Source organism: Centropristis striata, chromosome 11 (genome assembly GCF_030273125.1).
Source record: "Centropristis striata isolate RG_2023a ecotype Rhode Island chromosome 11, C.striata_1.0, whole genome shotgun sequence".
Classification (NCBI taxonomy): Eukaryota; Metazoa; Chordata; class Actinopteri; order Perciformes; family Serranidae; genus Centropristis; species Centropristis striata.
In genome coordinates this window covers 5,744,573-5,762,455 of record NC_081527.1, presented here as the reverse complement: position 1 = coordinate 5,762,455, position 17,883 = coordinate 5,744,573, and the positions used below count along the sequence as shown (strand labels likewise).

General features: G+C 35.6%; 1 protein-coding gene across 1 annotated transcript in view; it reads right to left on the bottom strand.

The window, feature by feature from the left end:
- carmil3 (capping protein regulator and myosin 1 linker 3) overlaps nt 1-17,883 on the bottom strand; it is a 193,435-nt gene that overhangs the window by 23,221 nt on the left and 152,331 nt on the right. Inside the window, exons 27-32 of the mRNA XM_059345443.1 lie at nt 17,175-17,350; nt 16,338-16,431; nt 11,110-11,235; nt 8,516-8,582; nt 7,228-7,415; nt 4,601-4,680 (exon numbers count right to left, since the gene is read on the bottom strand). Of these exons, the coding sequence (XP_059201426.1) occupies nt 4,601-4,680; nt 7,228-7,415; nt 8,516-8,582; nt 11,110-11,235; nt 16,338-16,431; nt 17,175-17,350 (731 nt within the window). The remainder of the gene's footprint in view (nt 1-4,600; nt 4,681-7,227; nt 7,416-8,515; nt 8,583-11,109; nt 11,236-16,337; nt 16,432-17,174; nt 17,351-17,883) is intronic.

Genomic DNA, 17,883 nt, shown 5'->3' with positions numbered 1-17,883 from the left:
TCATTTTGTGTCTTTTTTTGTCACTTTGTGTCTTCTTTTAGTCATTTCATGTATTTTTTTGGTCATTTTGTGTCTTTTTGATGTCATTTTATGTCATTTTATGTCATTTTGTGTCTTTTTTGTCATTTTGTGTCTTTTTTGGTCATTTTGTCCGTTTTGGGTCATTTTGTGTCTTCTTTAGTCATTTTGTGTCTTTTTTGGTCATTTTGTGTCTTTTTTGGTCATTTTGTGTCTTTTTGCCAGTCTGCATGTGAAATGGGTCTTAAATTGTATTCTTTATGGTCTTAAATAGTCTTAAATGTGACTTGTTGAAACCTGCAGAGAGCCTTCATAACATAACATTCATGGCTTTCACGAGAAGTTGAGTTTATTTGTCCAAACCTTCAATAAAGTTTTTTAAAAAATCAACGTGTTGCATTGCGACACTCCCACATGTATTCTGATGCATTTCATTGGCCAAAAGACCGAAAATAGGTGGAAAAAACTACAAATACTACAAAATGACTCCACTTTCCCGGCTTTAATGGTAAAATAACGCAACAGCGCCCTCGGTTTTAATGGTAGAAATGCGGTAATGCTTTCCCGCCTTAAATGGGTTGTTACGTTTATGTCACATCACAGATCTTTGACATTTGGGGATAGTATTTTTTTTTTTTTTTTACTTCAGAAATGTGTTTTATGTGGTCCACTTATTGAACACATCCTTTAAGGATTACTGGGTCTGGTTCTTATGGGTTAATAAAAGCAAATACTTGTGTTTCTTCAGTATAATATAATAATAATTGCTGTGCCACAGATCTGGAAACAGACACTCAGAGAAAACCACAGAAACTACTTTTGCGTGACCACTGTGCAGTTTAAAAGGAAATGAGTTTGTAAACAGGAGTCTGTACTGTTAACAGTAAACAAGATCTATTTTATATCATAAAATATGTTCTGGTTATTGAACAAATAGAGCTACAAATGAGGCTTCTATTAGTGCAAATGGAACCTATCCTCCACATCTGTGCCCAATTATTTTAGGAGCATAATGTTCATTCATCACTGATACCACGACATTACATTAGAGTACAAAGCAAATATAGAGAAGGACGTCCAATACTTTCTAATGCAGCATGAACTGGAAGTAGTGTGTCTATATATAAAAGCACATTAATATATTGGATTAAATGAACAATTTCAAACACAATGATATACGGTTTTAAGGGTTAAATTACTAACAAGGAAGTTGAGTTTTTCGAGCATTTTATGTGATACATTTCGTTTCAAAGTGGAAAACGTGTACAGAAATGTGTTGTTTTTTTCCAACAATAAATCTGTGTCAGTATTGCTGAAAGTAAATTTGGATATGGGGTATGATTCCTCAAATTTTCACCTTTCTTTAGAGCCCAGAATGATGACTGTAGGTTGCAGGGTTCAACATTTATGGACATGTGGTACGTCACCATGGTTACCAGGATGCTACTGAAGTCTCAATAAATAATGATAATAATAAAAACCTGAGTAAAATAGTCATTTTTTGAGATATCTTCATCAAATTTGAACTGGGAGTAGGTAATATTATTTTATAATTTGACCCCATTGTGTTTTCCAGCCCATAAGTCACATCTATAATGATCTGCAGGCCTGTATTTACCAAAAATATTGAGGCGGACAATAAAAAAACAGATTTTCCCTTGTGTTTCAACTTCCATCACTCAATCAAATCACTCAACTCAAACAGTAGCACTTACAATTATTAGAGCATTTTATGCACTAAATTTAGCTTAAAAGTGGAAAACGTGTACAAAATGTGTTGTTTTTTTTCCAACAATAACTCTGTGTAAGTATTGCTGACAGCAAATTTGGATATGGGATATGAAATTTTCACCTTACTTTAGAGCCCAGAATGATGACTTTAGGTTGCAGGGTTCAACATTTATGGACATTTGGTACGTCACCATGGTTACCAGGGTTGCTACTGGAATCTCCATGAATACATCATCATAATTATAAATATGATAATTATAAAAACCTGTGTAAAATAGTCATTTTTTGCGGTATCTTAATCATATTTGAACTGGGAGTAGGTAATATTATTTTATACTTTGACCCAATTGTGTTTTCCAGCCCATAAATCCCAACTATAATGATCTGCAGGCCTGTATTTACCAAAAATATTCAGGTGGACAATAAAAAAACATATTTTTCACTGTGTTTCTACTTCCATCACTCAATAAAAGCAGCACTTAGTTATTCTGACCCTTGGGAATAAACTCCAGAGTGTTCCCTTTCAAATGTGACCGAAAACCACAGATTCAGTCCAAACTATTCAATAACAGCTTTCAATTTACAATTTTTTTTAGCCGCTTTAAGGTTAATTTGCAGGAGCGCTAAGGGGTTAATAGATGTATCTTGTAGTACAGTTTGATGCATTTAGATCCAGGCTGAGCACACACAGGGTTTCTATCATTCACTTCAGCCCTCTCCAGATAAAATCTATTGAATTATTCTCTCCGGTTCAATACAGAGTGATGGAACGCTGATAACATTTCCATTTCAGTTCCACTGATATAGTTTTGAATCACGTCACAATCAAAGGGAGAAGAAAACTCATGATTATAATTTTTTTCTCTCATAATTCTAACTTGTGATTAGAGCTTAGCAACGTGTAATTAGGACATCTTCATGTGATAATTATATGAAGACTATCCCATAATTATGATAAAAAAACAGCGGTCACCATTAAAGAAGACAGGAAGAGGCTTTTATGCTTCTATCAGTTTGAGGCTTTTTATAGTTTCTGATTCGGTCACTGATTTCATGGAAATTCATACTGGAGGTTTTTAGAACATTTTGTAGCTTCTGATTCGTGATAATTATGTATTTAAAACAAAATATTCACAATTTGGTCTAAGTCTAAACTGATGTTGTTGTGCATTAATTTGAAGATGTATTAAAATATCTGACATTTAGCAGTTTAAATAGGCATCAAATATGTTTTGATTAACACAGAAATCAGTCTCAGTCTCTTTACAGGAAACTTCTGCTTGATTAAGATCAGAGCAGCTCTGATTGAGGAAATCCCACTGCACCATTTGGAACAATAACAGGAAAGCATGAGACCTTACACAAGAACATTAGGAATAATAGCACCAGTAATAGGAAAACTGCACATTTGCTGTTCAAAACAAGGACCTGGTTTGTGTATCCTGAATATTGTATCTGTTTTGTCATACTTGTCAATAAATCCCACACAGGCCTGTCTTTCTAGAAGCTTTTTTTGTCTCCTTGAGATTTTCCACCACAATGTAGGTTTCTTGATGATGATATTCCTGCATAACGTTAGCCTCATAGCATTATTGCCTAAGTCATTTTTTGGCCAAATTGTGATATCTGCCGAACTTTACCCTCCTACTACTGCTGCATCTTTCTGTTCTCAGCCTATCAGAACACATGTTAGAGTCCAAAATCACTTTCTGCCTTAGTCATCTCTTTGACATTGTGTGGCATTTTTGCCGCTACATACAAACATGGCCAACCGCATGACAAAGAAGGTTCTGCTGACCACAAGTGAAGTAATAAGTCTTCTCTTTGATTCATCTGGTTAGGTAGTTCATGTTTCTTCAACTTTCTAGACAATAAATGTACTTTCAGTCAATCAAAGGGATTAGGAGAAGTGTGTTTTTACTTTTAATCACATTTCTGCGACAAGGTATGATGAAGTGATGTAAATGCTAGCAAAACACTTTTTATTGCAAGTGTAAAGAGATTTGTTTTGACTAGAAATAAGACATTTTGACAAGATATAAGATAAGTATTCTTGGTTAGATTTTGAGTTTTTGCAGTGAACCTGTTCATATTTTCAGAATAGCGTTCAGTGAGCAGAAGTACTCTGTGTTCGTTCCAAAAAAAGACCAGTGTGATGTATGCATCGTTTTTTTCTTTTTTTCTTTATTTTATACTTTGACCCAATTGTGTTTTCCAGCCCATAAGTCCCATCTATAATGATCTGCAGGCCTGTATTTACCAAAAATATTCAGACGGACAATGAAAAAAACATATTTTTCACTGTTTTTCTACTTCCATCACTCAATAACAGCAGCACTTAGTTATTCTGACCCTTGGGAATAAACTCCAGAGTGTTACCTTTCAAATGTGACCGAAAACCACAGATTCAGTCCAGAATATTCAATAACAGCTTTCAATTTACATTTTTTTTAGCCGTTTTAAGTCCTGGGGGCAGCTGTAGTAAAAACATTTTCTAATGATTGCATAAAAATCAAAGTTTAACTCTATGGAGTTTTGGGCTATTTTGTCCATTTTTTTATCCTTTTCATCCTGACTGTATTCACCACTTAAAAATGTTTAAATGCCATGTTGGTACATTATTTTCACCTATATGACCTGATAATAATTTATTTTTTATTCTGACTTACTGGATCAACAAGATCAGGATTCAGTTCCTTGTGTGAGCTTTCACCCTTGTGTGTGTGTGTGTGTGTGTGTGTGTGTGTGTGTGTGTGTGTGTGTGTGTATGTGTGTGTGTGTGACGTCCTGGGGGCAGCTGTAGTAAAAACATTTTTTAATGATTGCACAAAAATCAAAGTGTGGTAGCTACCTGTCAGGTAGAACTCTCTTGCTGTAGAAATCCGGCAGTCCGTCCTCCAGCATATTGACTCCTCCGTTCTCTGAGCAGTGCTGCACGCACACACACACACACACACACATCATGAACGAACAGAATAAAAAGACAACAATGATCAATCAGCCATGTCGACACAAAGCTGAAAGGCTGACAATAGGTATTATCGTTTCAAATGGCTGGCTGGGAGAAGAGAAGCCAGTGCCAACACCAGTGTGTTTGTAAAACAGCTCCTCATCATGCTGCCCTAACTGAGTTTGTACCGATTTAGAAAAAGCTTTTTTTTTTACAAAGTCTGAAAACAAACAAGCAGCTAAGTTAGAGGCTGCCCCGCAGCCCCTGGGAGATGGCTGCGCATGATTAACATTTGAGTCACACAGACACATGCGACAGCTTCCTACTTTAAAAAGAATTATTTTTAGAAAGTGCCACTGGCATGGAAAACAAGATAAATAACAAAAGTTCACACAAAGCAGCCAAGAGATGAAAGAAACTCCCTGCATGTTGGGTTTACTTTCTCACCTCTGCACCTTCTCAGCCCTTTAGTGCAAACACGTGAACTGAACTGCTGCTGCATGATATCATATATAGATATATATATATATATATACACCATATATACATATATATATATACCAGGGGTCTCAAACTCAAATTACCTGGGGGCTGCGGGAGGCAGTATCAAAATGACCAAAAAAAGACACAAAATTACAAAAAGACACAAAATGACCAAAAAATACACAAAATTACAGAAAAAAACCAAAATTACTTAAAAAAAAGACACAGAATTACCAAAAAAAGACACAAAATTATTTTTAAAAAGACAAAGTTATAACAAAAAGACACAAAACTATTACAAAAAGATAAAATTATTACAAAAAGACACAAAATTACCCAAAAAAGACACAAAATTACTAAAAAAAGACAAAATTATTAAAAAAGACACAAAATTACCAAAAAAGACACAAAATTACCAAAAAAGACACAAAATTATCAAAAAAAGACACAAAATTATTAAAAAAACCCCCACAAAATTATTTAAAACAGAAAAAAAATATTTTAAAAAGACACAAAATTTCCAAAAAAAGCAATTAAAGGGACCTTCCACACAGAACATGGTAAAGTGCCATTCATATAAAACTCACATTAAACTTTCATATCAAGGTGGGGGCCACAAAATATCGTCACGAGGGCCGCAATTGGCCCGCGGGCCGCGAGTTTGGGACCCATGATATATACAGTGTCACCAGCACAATAAAGACCCCTTCTCCTTCTAGCTGCCATAAAAAGATGCTATTTAAAATGTTTTAGCTGTGTTTTAATAAGGTGAGTACACAGTAGGGATGGGCAATTGGAAGAAACCTGTCAACTCGATTATCTATCACGTTAAAACATTAAAGATCAATTAATCGATTAATCGCGGCATGCATACATACATATATGCATACAAAATAAAAAATATATATACAGTACAATGCAAAAGCCTGTTTTTATAACGAATGCTTTTATTTTGAAAGGACGAAAAGAGACTTGATCCTCTCAATCGTAAAACTAACTCAAGTGAGATTAAACTGTAAAGATAACGTCAAGGAGTTTAGTGTTTTATGTTTTAACCCCGAAGAGGCATGAGGTTAGTTTTCACAGTAATCTTCATATTTAAATGTGTTTTTGTGTTTGAATAAGTTTTGGATGAAATTAACCTCAGTAATTCATGCTAGCAAGGTTTGATACAGTAAGATAGTTTTGCTCACATTAATCCTCTTGTATTTCTGTGTGTTGTATAATTGTTATTGCAACTTTCAGTGTGCAAACTGTAGCTTTATCCAACTTAATTCTCAGCTCATTGGCTGATTGACGTACGGCCACAGAACTGAACGTAGAGATACAATTAAAATTTAAAAATACACAGATCGATTCAAAACTCCACGTGATCGACCAAATTAAACGATCATAGATTTATTATTCCCATCTCTAGTACACTGTAAAAAATGTCGGTAGATTTTACGGTGAAAAACTGCTAAACCATGACAGTAAAAGACCGTAAAATGATGAATGGGTTCATTCAGTTTCAGTAACAATTAAACACTGTAAATGTATATATCAGCCAGAACAGTATTTTTACAAGTTTTAAATAAAAAAAACATTACTCTATTACTGTAAAATACATTGGCACCGTGTTTGTAACAAAAAGCATCACTGTAATTTTTGCATTTATTTTTTGTAAAAATACTTTTTCTCACTGTCAAATGTACTAAACACCATATCTCTAACAGAAATATACTGTAATATTTAATGGTAAAATCTTTTACATGCATTTATAAGGTATTTTCTTGTCAATTATATGTCAAATCTTTTGATGGCAAAACCTTTTATTTATACGGTAAAAAATTGAATAAATGCAATCTTAAACGTGAAATCAACAGTGTCAATATCTTTTTACCGTAATATTAGAAAAAAGTTGCACCGTATTTATTACGGTAACGTTCTGGCAACCACAGCTGCCGGTTCTTTACCGTAAAAACAACAGTTTTTTTTTTTTACAGTGTATAGAGCTCTTACACATTTTCTCGGGTGGAGAAACTGCCTTTGAGACGGTTACTTACAGATTCGGGGGCAGGGTGCCCTGCTCGGTGTCTCCGTGGTGGGCGGGGCCTGACGTGGGTCACGTGACGCAGTGGCGAGCCGTTGGTGGGGAGCGTGGACAGACATTCCCATGATGCCGAGTGGGTAAGAGGGGCAGAGTGTGGTGGAGCAGAGGGGGTAGGGGAGGGGCTGGGCTCATCTCCCAGACCTACAACCACACAAACATACATTTAGGACTACTGTATTAAAGAGATAAGCTGTTGTTTTTTTATTGTGGTTGATTGAGGTACTTATCCATACAAAGCCTAAGTGCATTTTTGGTCAAGATTGAGTTATAACTAAAAGTTAACTCCTTTATATCTGTTTTATCTTGTGACAAAGTTTAACTTTATGGAGTTTTGGGCTATTTTGTCCATTTTCTTTTATCATTTTCATCCTGCCTGTATACACCACTTAAAAATGTTTAAATGCCATGTTGGTATATTTTTTTTCAACTATATAACCTAATGATAATTTATTTTTTATTCTGACTTACTGGATCTACATTTTGAACCAAAAAGAAACAAAGAAAAACCAACATGATCTTGTGATTGTGTGTGATCCTGTCATCAACTCTGGTTTTTATTCTAGTGGGACTCTATTTTATTTGTGTTTTGTGTGTTTGGCGTAACAATTTTGGTCATTTTGTGTCTTTTTTAGTCGTTTTGTGTCTTTTTTGGTCATTTTGTGTCTTTTTTTGGTCATTTTGTGTCTTTTTTTGGTCATTTTGTGCCTTTTTGTGTCATTTTTTAAACTCATTTTGCGTCTTTTTTGTCATTTTGTGCCTTTTTTTGGTCATGTTGTGTCTTTTTTAGTCCTGTAGTCCATCATAAAATGAGATTTTGAATCACTATCATGCTCAATGAAGAATTTTAAATGTTGCAAATGTGAACAAAGGTGTCAAATCTAACATATAAGAGGGTTCCATCCAGTTCTATCATTTTATACTAAATCTATTTGAGCTTGTCTCCAGTTTTACTTGGTATATCATCATCAAACTGAAACTGGCCTCATGGAGTTTACAGCCAGAACTTTAGAGGTAAATTTACAGTAGGGCTCCACGCTGCTTTGTTTTCTGGATTTGGAGCTTTTGGAGACTCCAGAGGGTTAAATACTGAAAGACGTGATCACTCATTAAGATGCTCCCCACTTGTGCAGCTGAAGAAATAAAGTACTTAAATCACAATTACAGAGCCAATTGACCCTGACCTGCTATTATTGTATTATTGTAAATACATAATGCTATAAGCTCGAGGCACAAATACTCACTGAGTCTGGTGGAGACGGGACGGATTCTTCTAGTTCTGGAGCTTCGCTTCTTTATCGCCATTGTGTCCTTTAATCAAAGCAGATAAATGAATAATGAGCAGTGACTTTTATTTCAAACACTATATGCAAATACGCCAACACAGATGGAACAATTACACACAAAGAACTAAAAGAGAATAGCTTGGTTATGTATTTTTACATTAATAAATTATTAATGTATAAATACATTTTGAGCCAGTAGCAGAACTGTCCTTTATGTAAACTGCCATTTAGTAACATCTCTTCCTTTGATATTTGATATCTTAACCCTCTATGGTACGTATTATGATGCCAGTTAGAAAAAACATTTTTGGAGTGTTTTTTTTGTCTTAAAATAGACTAAAATAGACTGTTGTTGAAAGGTGCTTTACAAATAAACTTGCATTGCCTTTATAACCAACTATAGTAAAATGCTGTGCTTTTATTTTGGAGGAAATCAGTTTGGTTGCTTTACAAGAGTGAATATAGGGAAATCAACATCTTCTTTGCAGAGGAGTATGGGAAATGTGGTCTTGATTTCGATATTGTTGGAAAGAGAACGTGTCTTTTTACACTTATAGTTACAGTTACCATGTATTAGCATGCAACAAAAACATGTTATTGTAGGTCTAAAACTAGATAATTACTATTTCGACTTATCGTTCAATATATAAAATGGACACAATTGTTTTTTTCTGGACTCTATATACAGTCATGGAAAAAATTATTAGACCGCCCTTATTTTCTTCAATTTCCTGTTTATTTTAATGCCTGGTACAACTAAAGGTACATTTGTTTGGACAAATATAATGATAACAACAAAAATAGCTGATGAGTGTTAAATGTCTAGATATCAGCTCTTAAATTAAACTCTTATCAGCTATTTTTATTCTTATCATCATAATTGTCCAAACAAATGTACCTTTAGTTGTACCAGGCATTAAAATAAACAGGAAATTGAAGAATAAAATGGTCCAAAAATTTTTCCATGACTGTATTGTCGTTTACATGCATGTTTATTTACTTTTCATTTTTGATTGATTTTTGTTTTTTATGATTTGACTGTATTATTCATCTTAAATTCCTGGAGCAAAAGGGGAGATTTTTCAAATTGCTGTCTTTCTCCCTTTAACAGCCCAAAATCCAATCATACTAAATGTATAAATAATATTTAATTTATAGGATTTGCTACAGAAGAAAAGAGGCAACCAGCTGAAACTGTTGAACGTTCTTCACAATTTCCTGAGAAATCAGTTAATAAAAATTGTATTCATCATCCATTTGGTGAAAATCAAACAATTCTTTTATTAAAGGCACAGTAGTTTGGATTTTTAGGGTTTGTATGTGGGACTTATCAAGAAGAACAGCTGTGCTTGCAACTGTTTTTTTATTTTTTTAAATAAAAGGTCTTATCTTGAGAGTTAATTATGTCTTTATCTCGATAAAAACAAGCTTTGTTAGCTTGCGATAACAACATAATTAACTTATTATCCTGGAAAAAAACAAAAAGTTGTTTCTTTTTTTTATTCCTTATGTTCATCAGATATGTGGAGCGCCCTGCTCAGCATCTCCGCGCTCAAACCAGCCGACAGCGGTGGTGAAGTTAGATCAGTAGTTCTCAACTTTTTGACCCTCAACTTAACATCATGTTGACCCCCGCTCACTGAACAGAATCACACAGTTCAGATCAGACAAACTCAGTTGATACGATGAATTTTGGACAAATAATGAAGCAGACAACAACTAAAACATCCCTCTGTCTGTGTATTTATATATTTTTTATATTTTATTGTTACTTTTAATCTAAGTGCTTTGCTATCAGTTTAAAGGTCCATTCTGACCTCCTGAGTGTGTAACAGTCAGCTTCAAGACAGAGACTCCTTGGAAAGTAACAACTTGATACTTTGGGATTTGTCAGAAAAGACACAAAAAAGAATCAAATTGACCACAAAATTACAAAAAAATACCACAAAAATGGCCCAAAAAAGAAACAAAATGACCCAGAAAAGACATAAAATGACTAAGAAAAGACACAAAATGACTAAAAAAACACACAAAATGACTACAAATAGGCACAAAATGACAAAAAAAGACACAATATGATTGAAAAAGACACAAATTGACCACAAAATGATCAAAAAAAGACACAAAATGACCAAAAAATACACAAAATGACCAAAAAAAAAGACACAACATGGCAAAAAAGACACAAAATGACCCCAAAAGACACAAAATGACTAAAAAAAGACAATATAATTGAAAAAGACACAAATTGACCACAAAATGATCAAAAAAAGACACAAAATGACCACAAAAGACACAAAATGACCCAAAATAGACACAAAATGACAAAAAAAGACACAAAATGACAAATAAAAGACACAAAATGACCCCAAAAGACACAAAATGACGGAAAAAAACCACACAAAATGACCATTAAGACTAGAACATATTAACACAGTGGAGACAGAGCTGACTTCCAAAATGATTTGGTGACCCCCAGAAATCATCTCGCGCCCCATTAATTAAATTAAACTTTAAATTGAGGAAATACGGTATTATCAACAGACACTTACGATTCCCAAGTTGACTCCAAAGTCCTCATCAGCGTACTCCAGAGACTCCACCAGTCTGGACTGTCTCATGGTGCGTCTGCCCGTCCCGACGTCGTCCCAACGCTTCACCTGAGACACCTGCCGCAGCTGATGCAACACACACACACACATTAAAACACATGCACGCACACACACACACACCCACAAACCCGCCGTGATGACACCTGGAACAATATCCTTGGACACAATCTCAGAGGAGGAGCGTGTCCCACCCTTGTACACAAGAAGCTTGCAAACAAAGCAAAGGGGACTTTGCTATAGTTTGCAAAGCCCACGAAGAATATGAATAAAATACAATTACTTGATTATCAAAGCGGAGTGAGGCATAGATATAGAGGACAAACTGGCAGTGCAGCAGAACAAGAGGAAAGAAAATGAGATGTAACGGAAGAAGGCAGTGAATGGAATATAAAGCAGAGCAGGGCCAGCAGTGTTGCTGCCAGAAGTCTATTTTTGCCTCTTTTTTTCCTGCTGGCTTCATTTTAAACAATTCAATTTTATGGAGAGTGGAGCCTGCAGAGTCTAATCATGCCCTTAACGGACCCAAATCTAGTTGTTATGTTGTTCCTGAGTGCAATATTCTGCTAGAAAAAGCTGCTCTATACTTATAACTAGGGCCGGGACTTTAACGCGTTTATTAAGATGAATTAATTATACAAAAATGGAACGCGTTAAAAAAATTGACGCATTTTAATCGCACTTATTTTTGCACCGCGGAACGTTTCTCACTGGATGAGTTTCAGGCGGACCGATTATACCGGAGCACCAACTAGCGTTGATGAGTTGAGACAACAACAAACCACAGTGAACATGAAGGAAGAAGCTGATGAGACCTTTGGTTGGCCCCGTGGATGATGGGACATTTAGTTACTAAAAACCAATGGATTGAAGCATCCATAAGAGCATGGTTGTGTTGCTATGCAACAAGGAATTCACATATCACCATAGCAGCACATCCAGCCTCAAGTATCACCTCAATGCTAAACATATAGCAGCTAGCGGCTAGTGTGCTAGCTAGCGTGGATTGTGTTTTACTTCAAAAACCAAAGTATTCTAGTTTACAGAAGGTCTACCTACCTATAGGCTACCTGGATTTATGAAATGTACTTTATTTATAAATATGCTATTGCTACACTTAATGGCAAGAATTGCACGTCTGTTGGACTTGAACAAAAAAAAACAATATTTTTGTTGCTTATGCTTATGTATTCAGTCAATTACCCTGTCCAATCTATCATTTGTATTGTATTGTTATTAATTCTGTGTATTTTATTGTATTTTATTGCTGTTTCTTTTCTATCTTTTTTGTACGGTGTCCTTGAGTGCCAAGAAAGGCGCCTCCAAATAAAATGTATTATTATTATTATTATTATTATTCAATGGTTTATTAAAAAACCATGTGAAAAAAATTACTTCGCTGTTCTCAGGTCAAATATTTACATGCGATTAAAATGCGATTAATTTCGATTAATTAATTACAAAGCCTCTAATTAATTAGATTAATTTTTTTTTATTGAGTCCCGGCCCTACTTATTATAACCCTTCTTCCTGATGTGGTAATGACACCCAGAAGCTCAAATATTGTGCCTACTTCACTTAAAGAAAAGCCTGAAAATTAAAAGATATGCAACCTTTTTGACAGCATGCAAGATATGACATTTTAATTTATGCTCCATGCTATAGAAAGTCTTTGATGAGAGACCAATAAAGAGCTTCTTGCTCTTCACATCAAAGTGCACTTCTACGACTGAGTCCCAACATCATTCAAAGTGAATCTTAAAGCAAATGTTATCATTTTGTCGAGTGTTGACTTTGACATTTTGAGTGTAATCTGGAGGAATTTCTGGGCCGACTTGAAACCGAATATCTCTGCAGCACGCTGATGTAGCTGCAGGCAGAGTTGTACTTATTTAGCAACATTTTATCAATAATGTGTGAGAGCTTTAATAAACAGAGACTTTTCTGCACGCTGATGTGTTTCACAGCAGACAACATGCCTTAAAAAATTCAGTGTGTTCAGATGAATCCACGACTCTTACTATAGAAAAATATTGACTCATAAAAATGAAATGAATCATCACACATCAGTGATTGATTCTGCTGAAACTGCAGCAGGTTCCTCCTGGATTATGATTATTTTATAAAGGTTATACAAATAAATTCTTGCTTTTGGGGTGAGCTGCAACTGGAAAACATCCAGAAAAAGTGATTTTATCAAAGTCACAAACAATCCAACCAATGAGGAGAAGAAGAGTGAGGCAGGGGGTGTGGCCTGCAACCTGTCAATCACTTTTAACTGATTTCTGGGGGCGGGGCTTAAATCAATGTGAGGGCGTCATTCTTTGAGTCGCTATACAGGAACATCTAAAAAAATTTGAATATCCTGAAAAAGTTCAATATTTTTCTTCAATTATTCCAGAAAGTGAAACTCGTATATTATATAGATTTATTACACGTAGAGTGAAATACTTCAAGCCTGTTTTTCTTGTAATTTTGATGATTTTGGCTTAGAGATAATGAAAACACAAAACTCAGTGTCTCAGAAAATATATAAAATATTGACCTTTTTTATGATATTGTAATTTTTTCAGATGTACCTGAACATTTCTACTGATTTCCTCAAAATTACAGTGCAGATTTATGTCAAGCAACTTAAAGGATAGTTCAGGACTTTGGATATTAAGTTGTGTGAAATAATTGCCAGTAGTGTAGTGGATGAAGGCTATCAAGTTATTATATATATTTTTTTATTTTTTTATATATTTTGTTTGTTTTCCTGAAAGTACTTGGCTTTTTTTTTTTTTTTTTACAGATATTGCACATTGGAGAAAATATATTTTTGCATGTTAAATAGGTTAAATAAGTTGTTGCATGTAGTATTATGAACATCAATGAATATGTATTTTAAAATATATATGCATAGATATACACAGTATTATTGTATAAGTGGTATATGACATATATAATATACAAAAAATACAGAAGGCCTAATGTGGTCGGATCTAAACAGAGAGTGCAAATAAAGCACAATGACAAATTCATGTGGTTTTGTGGCTGTAAAGCTAATTATTATGAATCCACGACACTACTGGCAAGTTTTTCATACAACTTAATGTCCAAAATCCTGAAACCATCCCTTTAAAGGAATAGTTTAACATGTTAGGGAATTCATGTATTCACTTATTGATGAGCTACTTCTGAAAACTCCAGTATACCAATGGGGAAAGTGCCTTAAACCTGCTTTCTTTCCAGCAGGGGGCGACTTTCACTGGTCGTAAAAACAAGTCTGGTTCTATTGAAGTCTATGTGAAAAAGACTCTACTTCTAACTTGTTTTATTACCTCAATAAACATCATCCAAATGAGTTTTTAGATCTCAATTATGCCCACTTATTTTCTAGTGGACGGACTTCAGAGTGGTATCAATCTTCTCATCTAACTCTCTGTAAATAAGTGAATCCAAGTATTTCAAAAGATGTTGAATTATTCCTTCAAAAATCAGAATTCAAAGCTGAAATCTGTCATTTATTGTAAATATTATACAGGCATGGAAAAAATTATTAGACCACCCTTTTTAATCAATTTCTTGTTCATTTTAAAGCCTGGTGCAACTAATGGTTGTTTGTTTGGACAAACATAATGATAACAACATAACAATAGCTCATGATAATCTTGATAATAACCAAAATCATTATCAAGAAAACCATGTTAAATGTCTAGATATCAGCTCTTCAATTAAACTCTTATCAGCTATTTTTGTTGTTATCATTATATTTGTCCAAACAAATGAACCTTTAGTTGTACCAGGCATTAAAATGAACAAGAAAGCGAGGAGAAAAGAAAAAGAGTGGTCTAATAATTTTTTCCTTCAACAGTACTGTTATGATGTAATTGTAATAGTAAAGTGTGGTATAACATTTCTTTAAATCACAGGTCTCAAACTCGCGGCCCGCGGGCCAATTGCGTCCCTCATGATGATATTTTGTGGCCCCCACCTTGATATGAAAGTTTAATGTGAGTTTTATATGAATGGCACTTTACCGTGTTGTGTGTAGAAGGTCCCTTTAATTACTTTTTTTGGTCATTTTGTGTCTTTTTTTGGTCTTTTTTTTTTATATATATATATATATATATAATTTTGTGTCTTTTTAAAGTAATTTAGTAGCCTGGGTATAACCAGACTGCCTTGCGCGCTCAAATTTAATTTCGAACCTCCATCCAGTCTGGCAACCAGGACCGTTTCTTAGCCCTGTTTTAGGGATCCAATCACAGAGTGGGGAGGGACGGCAACACGATGACGCGTACTACTCTGCACTTGGAAGCTTGTAGTTTTCTTACGGATCCAACATGGCTGCTGCAGACGCGAAACTCTCTTTAGCTGTAGACGGTGTTTTAAATAGTTTAGAGCGAAAGTTGAAAGGCGAAAGGTCTCTCGGCAGCTCGTAGCCAGATCACCGGCGCTACGAGCCGGCGCTACCGGTGATCTGGCTACGAGCCGGGGGACAGCCGAGCCGCCGAGAGGCCCGCAGCAGCTTGTTTATTGCCCATAAAATCAGTGGATGTGTGTGGCTGAATGACATGAGGGGGAATAAAGCGTGAAAATAAATAATCTTGCAGAAAGCGAGAACTGGAGAAGCAAAGCAGCAAGCAACACTCTCTCACACACACACACACAACAAACATCCATCTCTGTTGCTCTACTACGTCATCTGGTATAACTGATCTGATTGGCTAAGAGCTACCTACAGACGCTTTGATAGACATTCTAAGCGTCCAATAAACGGCTCCGGAGGATCGTAAACCACGCCTCCTCTACGGAGAAATGCATTGCTCGTTGCCAGACTAGATCTCATTTGAGAATAGTCTGGTGTTAGCCAGGCTAGTAATTTAGTGCTTTTTCGGTCATTTTGTGACTTTTTTGTAATTTTGTGTCTTTTTTTGGTAATCTTGTGTCTTTTTTAAGTAATTTAGTGTTTTTTCTGTCATTTTGTGTGTTTTTCTTTAGTAATTTTCTGTCTTTTTTTGGTCATTTTGATACTGCCTCCAGCGGCCCCCAGGTAATTTGAGGTTGAGACCCCTGCTTTAAATAGTGGTTTGGTGGAACTAGTTATACCACAGATTTCAGCTTTAAACACTGGAACATTTTGTGCTACTTTTCTACAAAGAAGTCATGCAGAAAAGCGTTATTACCAGTACCAGGGTTTTATGGGTGGTGTACAGCTCCTGTAGAATCTGATCAACTATGGAGTTGGTCAGATAGGACACCACGGATAACTTCACCTCCCTGACAAGAGGAGAGCAGAGAGAAACAGAGGAGATAATAATTAAATCAGTATGTTGGCTGAAGGTCTTGCTCTGACTTCCAACCGTTCCACCAGCTCGAGTTCGAGATGGTGATATCAACTGAGGGGGTCAAATAAGTCAACGTCATCAAAATACATACAAATGGGAAAAGGTTTTGCATTTCATTTAGCGGAGTAAAAATATGGAATTAAAACAATGTTCAAATATTAAACACTTCAAAATCAAATATAAAGAGCATGTCTTCACACGATATAGGGATGAAAAGGGCTGTGTGAAATGACAGTAGGTGGTTATTGTTGACGTTTTATTTTTTAAATGTATTAGTACTATTTTTCTTTTTTTAATGTGTTGTTGTTTGTTTGTTCATTGTTGTCTCATTGTGACTACATGGGTGTATGTGGACTTATGTGTGTGTAAGATAATAACAAGTTATGTATGTTAATATAGGTAATAATAAGTTTATAAACTACATTACTATGTGTTATACATACATATATATAAATATTATTGTTGTTATATAACTGAATATAGTAAATTAACATAGGGAGAAGGGATTCAATAAGCTTTGACTCCTTTTGAACACAAATAAGTGTTGAGTCTTGTTGTTGTCTCATTTTGTGTTGTCTTGAATTTATTGTTGTTCCTTTGTTTTTAATTGTTCATCTTTTATTTTGTGTTTAATAAATTCTCAATCAATCAAAAAAAAAAAGCTCTGCTGCTTACTCCAGGGCTCTGTTGATGTCCTCCGCCGCTCGCTCCATCAGGGCGTTGCGGATGGCGGAGCGAGGGATGGAAACCTGCTCGGAGATGGAGGAGAGAGGCGGGCTGAGTCTCTCGGCAGCGGAGCAGGACATGGGACACAGCTCACGGCACAGAGACACCATGGAGTCCACCACCACCTGGACACCAGCAACACCACATAGAGATTAATACGGTCATGGAGAAAAACATTCATATCTTTTTCTTTAATATCTTGTTTATTTTAACCCTCTGGAGTCCATCTATTTATTGAAAATACACATACTTATTTACAGTAATAACTTTATTTATATGATATGTAGACTAGGGTGACCAAGTGTCCTCTTTTGCCCGGACATGTCCACTTTTTACGTCCTGTCCGGGGCGTCCGGCCGGGTTTTATAAATTCACGAAAATGTCTGGTGTTCACTGTTTTTCATAGGACCAGTACACGTGCACGTAAATTGACCGGCGCTTTGCACACAATTTTGCGAGACGTAATTACCAAGAGGCTGCCTTGTGGGCGGGTCAGCGCCGGGCACACACACACACACACAGAGCAGAGCAGACAGAGGGCAGATCGAACAGCAGAGCAACACACACGGGAAATGCCGAAGCGTAAGTGCAACTTCACAGATGAACTGCAAAAAAAAATTTCTGACGTCCCGGTCGGGACAGGTGGGAGGCGGAGTGC